This window comes from Choristoneura fumiferana, chromosome 4 (genome assembly GCF_025370935.1).
Source record: "Choristoneura fumiferana chromosome 4, NRCan_CFum_1, whole genome shotgun sequence".
NCBI classification, from domain to species: domain Eukaryota; kingdom Metazoa; phylum Arthropoda; class Insecta; order Lepidoptera; family Tortricidae; genus Choristoneura; species Choristoneura fumiferana.
This window is the reverse complement of record NC_133475.1, coordinates 6,756,906-6,772,020: the sequence shown is the minus strand read 5'-3', so window position 1 is coordinate 6,772,020 and position 15,115 is coordinate 6,756,906. Positions and strand designations below refer to the sequence as shown.

The 15,115-nt window shown below is 38.2% G+C and overlaps 1 protein-coding gene across 1 annotated transcript; it reads left to right on the top strand.

Annotated features, from left to right (window-relative positions):
• The first annotated feature begins 205 nt into the window (after positions 1–205).
• On the top strand, positions 206–14,171 carry LOC141427358 (exosome complex exonuclease RRP44-like). Its single transcript, XM_074086696.1, is given in 17 exon segments — positions 206–399; positions 1,272–1,600; positions 2,320–2,516; positions 2,842–3,068; positions 3,893–4,082; positions 4,085–4,174; positions 5,737–5,907; positions 6,276–6,391; positions 7,243–7,377; positions 8,440–8,560; positions 9,493–9,617; positions 10,128–10,298; positions 10,491–10,697; positions 11,398–11,618; positions 12,613–12,781; positions 13,140–13,280; positions 13,870–14,171. Coding segments are annotated over 17 exon segments (2,928 nt in total). The 5' UTR covers positions 206–345; the 3' UTR covers positions 14,134–14,171.
• Positions 14,172–15,115: the final 944 nt, after the last annotated feature.

Below are 15,115 nucleotides of genomic sequence, written 5' to 3'. Positions count from 1 at the left end.
AAGATTGAACATTTTTTTCATATCATTTTGAGATTTGTCAATGCGTATAATTTCGTTTATTCTTTATACTTAACTTTAATTTTAATACGAAAAAAATGTTAATATTTTTGAAAAAGCTCGGTGTTAACCTGTACTTTCAGAGTGTAAATAAAAAGACCTCTCATTTTTGTCAATGTCAAATTGACAGTGACAAGTAATAAATATGCAAAAGTATGCATGCAAGCTTGCGTGCAAGCAAGTGAGGCAATTTATTTATAATATTAAATTTATAGCAAATAATGTAATTTGTTTCTAAACAAAGTTCTGATAATACAATTACACTTGGTACTTACATTACAAACTAACATGTGGACAACAAAGACTTTTTTGACTAAAACAAAGCGCGGCAATATTTTGAAGGTGAGGTTATGTTTATATTTATCCAATCGTGTACTTGTTAGCAGATATACGAATCACAATTTAACATGTTTTAAACCCCTTTGAACTCTAAAATACATTTCCGGATTCAAAATTTTACTTAAGTGTTATAAAACTTATAATATATGTATTTAGCCCTTTCCAACCCAGCCGAGTATGAAAAGAGTTATGACAAAGGACGGTCACTATGCCAAAGGGGGCACCATACATTTATTTTTATTTTTATTGCTTAAAACGTGTTAAAACATAGGAATCAAAAAAAGAAATAGCCATATTTCAAAAAAAAAAACAAAAATATGGAGCCAGGACAAAAAATTTAACTTTTTTTTTGTTAGTATAAACCCTATTTTAAATAATTATATAATTAGAGTACATTAAAATGAGCAGTTTTTAATAGGGCTACTTTTCTCTGTGACCAACTACAGATGAGATAGGAGATTTAGAAGAAAGAAAATGAGCATTAAACTTATATTTTGATCAAACAATAGCTAACAACAACTTCACCAAATAATAATAATAGCAACATCAACATCGGCCATTTTTGAGAAAAGTAACGAAACATAACATAGTAAGAATTTTAACATATTCTATAAGATATCATCATCATTTAAAATATGTGTCACTATGACTTCATTTTGGTAAATAAAATTCTCTGTGCCCCCTTTGCTACAGTCTGACGAATTGTACAATCTATGTAAAATTCAAATGTAATTAACAATCGTATTGGCTGGGTTCAAAAGGGATTTGTTTTTAGTTAACATGCTTAATACACTGCGGCGGTAATGGGTACTAGCAGCAAAACTAAAACATAATTTTATATTTTATTTTTTATATTATTTTAATTTTATTCTTAGATTGTGAGAGAGCATTATCTGCGAGTTGATTTGCTGTGTGGGTCTGCAGCTTGCGTGATATGTCCCCACAAAGATGACGAATTAGTCCTGGACTCAAAACCGGAGTCAGTTTGTGCACTATTTGAAGATCCACACTATCTCATACTGGATACAAATGTAGTATTGCACCAGATTGACGTTTTGGAAGAGGATGCATTAACCAACGTGATCATACTACAGACAGTGTTGGATGAAGTGAAGCATCAGAACACAGCTATTTTCCAAAGGCTTTTGGAAATAATTGGAAATAAAAAGAGGAAGTTTTATGCATTTGTTAATGAGCATCATAGGTTAGTTCATACTTACTATTTTCAACTGTGAACCCTAGTAGCAAAATAAACATTTATATTGTTAAAACTGATATCCAAATTATATTACGCAAAATTCTGTATGACCATTCAATTAATCTGTCACATGTCCAACCATCTCACAGAGATTAATTCTTAAAATCAAGAAATCTCCATGTTCCCGCAGACAATATGGTGATGCAAAAAAGTTAGGGACTACTGTAGTCTTCAGGACATATGCCGGGTTAAAAATGTCTGCTATGACAGTATTTTGATAGATGACATTCTAATATGAATTTATAAATGAAACGGATACAAAATTCAGATCTATTGTCAAGAAGACATTAATATCAAAGGCGTATTATAAAGTTAATGATTATATCATGGACAGGGATATTTGGAAATAATTCTGATCCGCATTAGCGATCCCTTCAAATAGCGAACCTACTGTGTTAAAAATAAAGTTGTGTTAAATACTTGTGATGTATACATATCATTTAATAATATTGTAAATCTGTTTTAAAAAAATATATATACCTCGTTGAGTTTCTTGCCGGATTCTTCTCAGCAGAGGTTTTTCCGAACCGGTGGTAGATTTTTTTTGACATTCATAAGTGCTTTTTATAGCCTAAATTGAATAAAGATATTTTGACTTTGACTTTGACTTTGACTTTGACTTTGAATAACATAAATCCATTCCAAAAGAGATAAACATATTTCAGAGACACATATGTAGAGAGAAACCCAGGGGAGAAGCAAAATGACAGGAATGACAGAGCAATCCGTGAAGCAGCATCATGGTATGCAACCCATCTTTCAACAAACAATGCGGCAGGGTCATTTCCTCAGATTGTCCTGTTGACTGACGATGAGAGCAACAGAAATCTGGCTCAAGAGAAAGGCATCACATGCTGCTCTGGTAAGTTTAAAAATATTTAAACCCAATTACTCTGTCAATTTACCCAGTGTATAAATTGAACCCGCTGCACAACCAGCTGCAACCAACAACTTTATTGGGAAATTTGAATAAGTACCCTAATGCCGTGTATTAAAAGGTGATCAGTTAGTTACAAAAATCAGTAAATTACAATTAGCTAAGCACCACTGTGGCACACAGGGTGTTAGATGAGTGAGTGAGTACATGCAGGTATGGTACCAGTGTTTATTTAATTAAATTGTTAAATAGAATTTATGTGATAAAACAAAGTCCCATGTCAGTAATACATGCTTATTTACTATCCTAGTCAAAGACTACATCGAGAATGTCAATGGATTTCCTGGTCTTGTGGACAAATTATCCAAAAATGTGATACCAGAGAGCTGTTCCAAGGATGCTCTGTACCCAGCTCATCTGACCATCGGCCAGGTTCGCACGGACATCAAGCATGGGAAACTGTACCAGGGAACCTTTCATGCGTCCCGAGACAATTTTCTGGAAGGCACAGCTTCAGTCAGTGGATTTGAAAAGCCGGTAATGTTTCATTAATAATTTCAAGTAACATAACATATTGCTCTTTATCACTTTATCTACAAATATTCATCATTAATCACCCAGCAACTTAGTACAGTGAGATGACAAAAATAATAAAAAGGCATAGCTAAACACTGTACTTAGCAGGACCACAAATTAAATAAAATCATAGCCTACACATACAGTTTTCGTAATCTAATGGGAGGATGTTTTCAAGTATATGTATATGATTGGGGGTCATTCAAATTCAAGTATTACGTAAGCACCGATGGGGGGTGGGGGGTCTTTCCAAAATGTAGTAGGTTTTAATTCAAGCAAATATGGGTACCCTACTTGCAACAAATTCACATGAATAAAAATAAAGAAACCTGAATAGATTTAAAAATATATATACCAGTGCTTACATAAGTATAGGGGGGAGGTGGTAGGGTTTTGCTGACTTTCGCTGACAAGGGGGAGGAGGGGGTTAAAACAGACTAAAATTCTGCTTATGTGATACTTGAATGGCCCCTTACTTTTATGAGACATACTTTATGATCTTAGCACTGATATTTGTCTGTAACAGTGAAACAGATATAAAAGACAAGTCTTTTTTGTAGAACTTATATCAATTTAATGAATCTATTCTAGTACCTTTATATTTTACCAAAGAAGCTGAAGCGTTGGCAGGCCTCCCACCAGGTGGACTGACGACATCGTGAGAGTTGCGGGAAACCGGTGGATGCAAGTGGCCAGTTGTTGTTCATTGTGGCGTTCTAAGGGGGAGGCCTTTGTTCAGCAGTGGATGTCTTCCGGCTGATGATGATGACCTTTGTATTTTACAGATTCTCCTCCAAGGCCATATAGGTATAAACAGGGCTGTTGATGGTGACTTGGTGGCCATAGAAGTATTCCCCAAGGAGGAGTGGAGGAAACCCAGTGATATAGTTCTGGAAGACAAGGCTGAAGACCCTGGAGACTTGTTGGAGGAAGAAGCAATACTTCTGAAGAATGCTAGCCAGCGAATAAGAGTGATGACGAAATAACACCTACAGGGAAAGTTGTTGGCATTATTAGGAGGAAATGGAGGCAGTACTGTGGTATATTGCTGCCCAGCAAGTTTCCAGGTAATTTATTCAATAACAGTTTTCGTCTGGAGTGATGTAGTTTGCCCTTCAATAGCCCTGTATCAAAATTTGTCCGAGTTCTTCTATCTTCTTCTTCTTCTATGGCTCTATCTGTTTAATTTTGATGAATATTTGCTATCAGTTCGAGGTCTCTAGAGCTAAGGGGCGGCGCATCTTTGATACTGCTGATATAGCGATAGCTATGCTCCTGCGTTTGGTACATGGCCACAATAAATATCAGTTTTTTATCGCCAATATGTATAAACTCTGCCAGCACTTCCAAAAACAAGCCATGCTTATCTCGTAAATCACATGCTTTTGCATACCGCGTTTTGTAAACGCGCCGTCGACGCGCGTTGGTATTAATACAAACGCATTACGCACACGAGTTGTACCTATAGCTGCTCTATTGAAATAAATATGATGCCGCTTTAAAAAAAAGAGATGTGCAAAAGGCTCTAAGATTTAAGCTGTTTACAACAAATGTGCAATGCAATGATTCTGTAGAAGGGTCAATCAACTTTTTAGTGTAGTTTGTCGCCATGGTAACGTCTCATCATACTTTTAATGATTTTATACAGTACAAATCCAAGTAGAAAAAAGTTAGGATTTGTATAGTATAAGCTTAAGCATGCTAATAGTAATAGTATAAATTGCAAAAAAAAATTCTAACAAAGTGTATCACTAACAAATAATAACAACACCAAAAAGTTGATTGAAGTGGTGTATGGTACTAAACCAAGCTTAAAGACAGGTGTGGTTAACGGTTCTCTATCGTTTGCCCGAATGTATCGTTTTCTAGAATTTTCATTTGCCATAAAGTAATTTATTTCCGAAATAGTAATTTCTTCAGAGTTGATATTAAACTAACCTAACCTAACCTACTGCATTCCATATGATGACATTTAAAAAATCCTGAAAACAGCATGGTTCTATATATTTTATGGCAAACGTTGGTATAGCAAGTGAAATTCGGGCAAATGAAATTCGGGCAAGTAAAGGTAACCGGTGGTTAACATTTAATGTAAGTACTAGCCGCTTGTGATGTTACAGCCGCCACCAGATATTTCGGAGCGGCCAAGATGGTCAAAATGTTTCGATATTTTTGATCACCTTGGCAGTGTTCTCCTAGAAACTCGAGTCGCTAAACTCAAACTCAAAAGTCGCTAGAAAATCGTTAAAATTAATTCTACCCGGAGCAAGCGGACTCAGGATTTTGTGAGATTTTGACTAGGAGAGTCACAAGAGGCCATTGGTGGTCTGAAAAGTTGGGACACGTAAAAAAAAACAACAAATTAGAATATTTCCGATTTCACTGAAATTGATTTGAATATTTTTTTTAAATAGCTAAAGCTAGAGCATAAACGAATTTCGCTTTTCATATAGATCTCTTGGCACTGTATAATTCTCGGCGTCGCCGAGTTGACAAAAAATGTATCCATTATTGGTCTTAGAACTGTTTAAATTTGTATTCCAAAAGTCGCCAGATAAGTAAGATAAGTCGCTAAACCATTATCTATCTAGTATCTGATGGCGACTGTACAATGATAGCTACATTTCAGGTGCAACCCGGCATCTGTTCTCGCCGGCCGAACGTCGCATCCCCCGCGTTCGCATCGAGACTCGTCAGAGCGATGTGCTCGCGTCGCAACGCATCCTCGTCGCGCTGGACTCTTGGCCGCGCAATAGTCGCTATCCTCTAGGCCACTTCGTGCGAGCGCTCGGCCCTATCGGTGAGTCACAATCAGGCCTTATTGCACTCATTTGAAATCGCATTTTGTCACTTCTTTCTTTCTATCAAACGATATAGGATAAGGGTAGAAAAAGACAGTGAAAGTGACTCGCTAGCGCCTATGCGTTAGACCATAGTTCGGCCTCAGATTCTGCCAAACTTCTTGACTGGTGCGGGTTACTTTGCGTATGTATTTTACTACCAAAAAGATGTCAGTTTGACTTTTGCGCTTTCAACTCAAGAAGTTTTTAGTTTTCAAGTTAGTCGGATCTTATTTCGTAAGTTCGAGAGATGACATTTGTTAGAACTTAAAACATTTAACGAGACGCCACAGAGCCCCTCTTACTTATCCATGACTTATTCTCTCAGGTGACAAAGACGCGGAGAACGAAGTGCTTCTATTGGAGCACGACGTCCCGCACGCGAGATTCAGCGAGGCCGTGCTAGCGTGCCTGCCTCCTCCTGACTGGACTATCACTGCTCAGGTAACCTAACCTTTTGTAATTGAATACTTTAATTTAAAGGATGAACACGTTGTATTTATAACCCATCTACAATTAGAACGGTAGAAAGAGGTAATTGAGAGTTTCTTGACAGACTAAATAACACTAGATGGCGTTGGAGTCGAGAGGTCTGTTTGACGTCACAGTCTTGATTGCCATTGGCTCATTTATTTATTTAGCCAATCACAAACGTGACACAAATGTCAAAGTTGCAAAACGGACCTTACGGTACTAGCTCCAACGGACGCTGTTTTGCAACACTGAGTCAACACACTGTCATTTTGCAATACAATGGCAACTGTTAAAATTATTTTCTAAGGGTTGACATTGTATTTCAGAATTAATCAGGGTTGACACACTATTGCATAGGCAGCCGCCCTAGCCTGTCACAGAAATTCTCATTGACAACCTTAACCTGGTTATCCAGCACGTTGCACTCGCTGTGAGAAACTAGTTATCTTTGTCTTATGAACAATTAATTGTCAACTCGAGTAAATAGCATAAGGTCTGATGTGTGATTTCAAACTTTTTAGGAGAGCAGAAATAAAATTGATAAATGGTTTTGCTTAGAACTATTGAATTATTATAGTTCATCACGAAACTTTTTGCATCTTTGGCAGATAACTTGTACCTTTATTTTCATACAGCTTAAAATGTTTTGCGGTTTAAATATATCGATTAAACGTTGTTTTTTTATTAAAACAGCGACTTCCGACTTTATGCTCCATAAGTGACGCTATTTTGATATATTTTTTTGTTTTTATATTCAGAGCCTGCAATAATCGTAGTCGATTTTGAATAGTAATATTGTTATTTATTTTTTTCGCATGTAGGAGGTGGCTAAACGTGTGGATCTCCGGGACATCTGCATCTGTTCCGTGGACCCTCCCGGCTGCACGGACATCGACGACGCTCTGCACGCGCGGCCTTTGCCCGGCACCACCTCTGACGGCCTCAAACGGTTCGAGGTATGTCTGCCCATGGGACTATTAGATAACTACTTAACAGGGATGTTACGAAACTCCGGTTCCGTTTCCGTTAAGTCGGAACTTCCGTTTGGTATTACACATCCGTTTCGGTTCCGGTTCCGTTACTTTTGAAACAGAAGTTATATCGGATGGCAATGCTTAGTGCGGCGGCTTAGTACAACAGGTTTTATGTTTATGTTTATATGTGTTTATGTTTATGTTTATGTTGGAATTGGAAATATAGGGTCATAAGCATGATTCTTTTACAGTGTCTCAAATGACTTAGACTGTGTTGATAAACCTAGTTACATCTCTAGTATATAAGCGATATTCATTGTGTACTATACTATATGCTGAGACATAATACAGCGGTGAATATAAACGTGTGGAATTTAATTTCAATCCTATCAAGAAATCCTGTTGGCAATATCTTCCATCTACTGCAATGATCCAGGCTCTAACAGTTTATACCAGTCATTTGATCATCGTCCTGCTTGCCACGTGCTGCATTAACATCTCGTCCACCTATACTACTCAGGCTCCGATTCTAGTTCTGATTCCGTTTCTGGTTCCGATAAACTAAATTGAAAATATCTGGATCTGCTTTCGGTTCCGATAAAACCACATCTGTTACATCCCTGCCACTTACAGTAAGCTCGCGAGTACATGCCTATCTTGAGGATGCCTGTATTTAAACTAAACGAATGTTTAAAACAAACAGTCAAGTACTGGTTGGACTTCTATCAAATACAAATGTGTTCGTCTCGCAAAAACTTTACATTTTCTTATAATGAAAAGTGGCCTATCGTCGATTATACTGCAACGCCGCGTAACCTACAAAAATAGCAAAGATATTTTAATTTTAATGCCCTCCTGAAAAAAAAATGCCATTGTTGGTTACGCGGCATTGCAGTATCACCAACGCTATGTGACTGGCTCATTCATACTATAGCGTTCTACAGATAAAATAATTGTTAAAATCGAAAAAGCAGTTTTTGAACTTATCTGTTACAAAGAAACAAATTTCTTCTCATTCTTATATTTTTTTTCTGTGGAATAAAGGTGGGTGTCCACATTGCTGACGTGACCCACTTCGTGAGGCCCAACACTGCACTGGACCGAGAGGCGGCGCTGCGGTCTACAACTGTTTATCTCGTCGACAAGAGAATCGACATGGTGCCAGGTTAGTCCACTACACTAAAGATATGACTAAAGAATAATGAAGAAATTATCATGGGACAATTGACGCCATTTGATCTAGTTCTAAACCAAGCAAAGTTTGTACTGTGGGTACTAAGCAATGGATAAACATATGTACTTGTATAGATAAATACATACTTTAATACATATTTAACATTCAATTCTCGAGAACAAGCATTCGTATTGTTCGTACAAATATCTGCTCCGACCGGGGATTGAACCCGGGACGAGACCTTCATTGTCAGTCTCTAACTACCTATTTGGCTGTCCAGTCGTCGAAGAGCAATGAAAAGGGATCACATTTTATATCACTTTCAAAGGAATCCCACCCTCTATCGGAATGATACTCATGCAAACAGATTGCCTTGTAAATAGGGATGTACAGAACATTCGATAATATCTATAGTATTTACCCTAAAATGTCGTGTGGCCGTTACGGCTTTTCGCAAATTCAACGGTAGTAAATCAATTAATTTATAACAAATTCACTTTTAGTAATTTTTTTTTGCTTGCAACTCTCGTAGCACTACCAATACTAGCATGCTCATTAAGCAAGCACACTTGCTTATTACCTTTCCCTCTTCCACCTGCTATTAGAGAGCATGCCACTAAAAAGCATGCTCGATAGTAGCATGTCCTGTTCACACATGCTAGTAGGTAGTATTTGCTCAATATAAGCATGCTCTCGTGCTACTAACGAGCATGTGTAACAGGGGCCTTAGACCCTGCGTTTCGTTCCAACACCCTCAAAACGCCACAATGAATGACAACTCGCCACTATCACTATCACGATGTCGTCAGTCCATCTAGTCAATCTAGTGGGAGGCCTGCCAACGCTTCGTCTTCTGGTTCGTGATCGCCACTAGTTGAGGATAAATATCTATAATCGATTGTGACGTATTTGTGTTGTTACAGATCTGCTCAGCTCAAACCTGTGTTCGCTACGCGGTAATGAAGAGCGGCTTGCTTTCTCATGTGTTTGGGAAATTGATGAGAACGCGAACGTTCTCTCAACCAAGTTCCACAAGAGCGTTATAAAGGTTAGTATTTTAGTACGTACATATAGTTTTATCTATCTATCACATAGTCAAAATTTCTCGGACAGGAGCTTTTACGATTTTTTAACTTTTGAAGTCATCGTTGGTGGACTCAACATTAATTTATGAATTTTTATTTTGAAACTGGGGATTTAAAGTTCGAGCTATGTGTAAACCAAGTTTTATCCAAATCCGTCCAGACGTTTTAGCGTGAAGGAGAAACAAACGCACGCGCACGCATAAACTTTCACATTTATAACATCATAGTAGAAATCCCACTAATGTAATAAATGCGAAAGTTTGTAAGTCTGTTTGTTTGTTTGTTACTTCATCACGTCTAAACCGCTGAATCGATTTAGATAAAATTCAGTATACAGATAGTTTGAGTCCCGGGGAAGGACATAGGATAGTTTTTATACCGGAAAATTACATAGTTCCCGCGATAGCAATAACCAAATTCTACTCGGACGGAGTCGCGGGTAACGGCTAGTAAAACCATAATATGTTATCCAGTCGAGTGCAGCAATGACGTACGAAGAAGCGCAGTTGGCGATCGACGACGCGCACCGTCACGACGCCGTGGCGACGTCGTTGCGGACCCTCAACGCGCTCGCCAAGAAACTCAAGAAGAAACGTCTCGACAACGGGGCGCTGTTGCTAGCGTCGCCGGAGATACGGTTTCAGGTACGTGTTCGGTGACGTGCTCAGAACCGATTATAAAAGGAAATGAAATAACTTTGAAATAAAATTATTGATTTTGCTGTAGCTAATCTATGCTAACTCCGATTGTAGGGCTTGACAACTTACTAGGGTTTTATTAATTCATTATATTTTTTACGGGTTATTTTGTAACACTTTGTATATTTTTGTTAACAGGTGGATTCAGAAACCCACGACCCAATAGAAGTGCAAGCGAAGAAGATTGTCGACACGAACTCGATGGTGGAAGAGTTTATGTTGCTGGCCAACGTGAGCGTCGCTGAGAAGTTGGCCGCGGAGTTCCCGCAGTGCGCATTGCTGCGGCGGCATCCCGCGCCACCGCCCGGCAATTTCACCGCTTTCCTGAAGGCGGCGCGACAACAGGTCAGACCGAAGTGAACACTGCCATATTTGATCCGGTTTTCAGAGTTAATAATATGCTAGTCAAAAGAAAATCAGGGCCACTTGAGTTTCATCTGTAAAATGAAATCAAAAGTCGACACCAACTCGATGGTGGATCAGTTTATGTTGCTGGCCAACGTGAGCGTCGCTGAGAAGTTGGCCGCGGACGTTTTTAAACTTTCGAGTTAATAGTAAATTATTATTTTTTTACTCCACGAGTTAATAATAAATTGAATGATTTTTAACCCTTCGACGTAAGAGGGGTATTATAAGTTTAACTGCTGTGTGTGTGTCTGTCTGTGCTGTCAAAGGTACCAAACGGATAGACTGATTTTGAAGCGTTTTTTTTTTGTCGAAAGAAAGTTCAATCTGTATGGTTCTTAGCTACGAGTAAGTTTGCTAAGAATAATTTTTTGTTAGCTTAGTAAATTAAAAGGAGGAGGTACAGGATGATAGATTTAGGTTAAAACAAGCTTAACATGAAAAAATATATAATGGTAAATAAAAGTGAGTTTGACTTCGTCACTACTAGAAGAAACATGAAGCTTTATAACTAGGTTTACCTAATTTACAAAAAGTTCCAACACAGGATGTGCGGAATAACGATGTAGGAATTTCATGAAATGATACACTGGAGCATTAAGAAGAGTTTGGACCCTAAAATAAGTAAAATTTCTTCCAGGGCTTCGAAATAGACGTGACGACGAACAAATCCTTCTCCCAATCCTTGGACGAGGCGCGGCTGCCGGGACGGCCGTTCTTCAACACTCTCCTCCGCATCATGGCCACGCGCTGCATGCAACAGGCCGTCTACTTCTCCAGCGGGTCGTTGACCCAAGAGGAGTTCTACCATTACGGGCTCGCCTGCCCCATTTATACGCACTTTACTTCGCCTATACGCAGGTACGTTAAAGTTAACGTTTAAGACTCGCGGCGTTCTAGTAACAATGGAGAATGTTCGCAAATTTCTAGCTCGTTCCACGTAGAGCAATCAAAAACTAAAAGCACTTTGCCCTAATCACAAATATCTACACAATGATTCGACCTAGCTCCAAAGCCCATTGAATTTGTTAAGTAAATGATTCGCTTTTACATTAATTCATCAAAGGCAAACCTGGGATAACTCGGTGCATCTATACGAAAGTGATGTAGCAAAATATTTTATCGACAAAAAATATGTCGATGTTACTGCCAGCATCTAAATGTTATTCGACATAAATAAATATTACTTATTTTCTCCTCATTTTCAAATAAAAAAATTAAAACGTGTATTTATATGTTTATTTTAAAATAGTTTTCATAATATATAATTATAGTTTTTCCATATTCGTCGGTATTAATGATTGCCGTCTAGATGAAAATATCCACTTTAAACTGCTAAACGTTTTCTCAACGTCCACAGTGGTCAACGGGGCATTCTCAAAATATTTCTAATGACTCAAAGCCAATTTCTCATTCATGTTGGTTATTGATATTTCCTCACCTTTTATAAGCTGTTTACTTTTTTCATGGTGTCATAATTTATTATATCGACATCTTTTTTATCGATATTTAATCCCTAGAACTTGCCCCGAGTTATCCCAGATATGATCAGAGGTAAACAATAAAACTGTGGTTAATTTAGCAGTAACTAGCTGGTGCTCGCGACTCCATCTGCGCAGAATTCGTTTATCGCTAACCCGCAGGCACTATGCAATTTTCCGGGACCAAAACAATCCTATCTTTCCCCGGGACTCAAACTATTTGTATACCGAATTTCATCTAAATCGGTTCAGTGGTTTAGACATGAAGAGGTAATAAACAAACAAACAAAACAAATTTTCGCATTTTTAATATTAGTGGGATCTGTCTAAATTGGCGATGGCGAGGTCTGAAAATTCGATATGCATTTGTTTAGATACGCCGACGTCATAGTGCACCGTCTGTTGGCGGCTTGCATCGGCGCGGACGTGACGCACGCGACGCTGCTGGACACCAAGGAAGCGGGCGCCGTCTGCGACAACCTCAACTACCGCCACCGGCAGGCGCAGTACGCCGGCCGCGCCTCCGTCGCGCTCAACACGCACGTAAGAAACACCCCGAAACCTTCCCCCTCCCACACACCAAACATTCCCGCTGAAAGCGGTTCACACAATGAACAGAGCCATGTGCGAGTCGAATGGGCTAGTGCCCTAAAAAAATCTAGTAGTAAAGTAAGTTAGATTGGCAGAGAATATTAGATACGTATTATTTTTTTGTTTAAGATAAGCCTTAGTTTTTAAGGTTGGTCTTGTCGCTTAACCTGTGTAATTTGTCACTGCTGCTTATAAATACATTATTTTCTTTCTTTCTTTCTTCAGAGCGATCTCTTGGCAACCTGTACAGTAGAAAGAAGTAAGGAATAAATTTTAGCAAATTACTTAGCCTTGTATTTTCTCTCTCTAGATATTGTTCAAGAGCAGAGTGGAAACGGAAGCGGCAGTCGTGTTGGCCGTGAAGAGGAACGCGATTCAAGTGCTCATACCGAAGTACGGGCTCGAGGGACCGATTTACTTACCCGAGGACAAGTTTATTTACAACGAGGAGGTGAGATTCTTTGATACAATCAGTTAAAAATATATATCTAAATATAAATATTTTGCTACATTAAAAAAACAAATCAAGGACGCAATAACTAGGCGTTTTAAAAAAAAAGTGAAACCTTCGAGAGCACAGATCAAGAGCACAATCGATTCCGATCGTTTAAAAACATGTCTCCATTTTTTATACAAGATTTTATGAGTCAGTTTTGTCACGCCCAGACTGAGTGTATGAAAAAAACGTCGCAAAACTGTCATTTTTTGGGGACATTTTTCTAAAAAGGTAGAGGCGGTTTAGCGACCACATGCATTGACTTGGAAATTCAACCTTATTGTTTTAGTTATAAGTTACAATATCCATTGTAATTATTGAAAATACTACTACCTTTAAAAATATCCTTTGCCAGGTATGTATTCGATAGCTGCTTTTGATTCTGTGATAGTATGCTCCATGGGGCCTTATTAAGGGTTAAACCAGGGGTACGTTCGGCCGGTGCGCCTAATCATTATTTCGTAACAACGATTTCGTAACATTACCTATTTTGTCTCAAGAAAAAGGCTTTATCGTAAACTAAATCTGAAACTGTTATTTCCAGGAAAACATACAAACCTGTGGCGACACCGTTCTGAAAACTTTCGACGAGCTCACAGTCCGTCTAAGTCTGGACAGCACTAACCTCCAGCACAGGAAACTATGCTTCCAACTGGTCAAGCCTCACATCCCCGGGTTCAGCTATGAAGCCAAGACAGAGGCCATGGAGGTGGAAGAGGTCAAAGAGGTTAAAGAAGTAAAAGAGGTGGAGAAAAAGAGGAAGGAAACTTCGGAGCTTAAGAGTAAGAAGAAATCTAAGAGGAAGTGATTGTACGTTGTGTATAAGTAAATTTATGTTACACGGATTATTTGGGTTTGATTTTTTGTAAGTATGGTTACCTGAATAATACTGAGCTGCAAAAATGTGGCCCTCAAATGTATACAGAATAAGGTAATTTTATATGTAGAGTGGGCCAAATTTTGTGCCGCTGTGTATAATATCTGTCACAGCGGAGCGTGCAAAAATATCAGACATGTCCTACCGGCCCTAGAAATTCGTATCATATATTTGTCAGATATTGGTCTAGGTGCTTGTGACTGTACAATTACTTTTTTACGTCACAATGGCTTGTGAAGGCCGGAACATGAATCAAATAGTCAAATGTATCGTTTGGCGTAACGTACTCTTCCCAAGATATCGCATGGCATAATAACCTACTTTTCTGATAGCAGTTCGTTTTTGCGGGGCCGCAGTTTTAACCTAATCTAACCTACTTTTGTGGTAGCAGTTGTGCAGTGAAATTTGGCGAAAAATATTTTTTTTTCTGAAATGGCAGTACACCTAAAACTACTGATTCCAAACATGTATATAACTCGTTATCCTAAAAAAATGACACAGTCAATTTTTCCTTTCAAACGTATATATATATATATATATAAATAAAATAAATAAAAAAGCCTTTATTTCTTCCAGAATCTTAGTTTACAAATAAGTGGTGGCAAATTAAAATGAAAAAAATACTTAATTAATTGTAAATTTAGTGTTAGTATGTTTTATTGTTTTTTTTTTAACAAGATAATATTTAAACAAGATTAATTTTATTCATGCAAATTATTCTGCATGAACCCCTCTGCAGGTAAAGGCCTCCTCCAAGGTAAGCCAGTCTTCTCTGGATTTTGCTGTATCCATCCAATTTAGACCCGCTGTGCGTTTTATTTCGACCTCCCATCTATTTCGGGGTCTCCCTTTCTTTCTTTTGCCTATTGGCCCTTTCCACGCTGTCACACATTTTGTCCATCGCTGGTCTTGG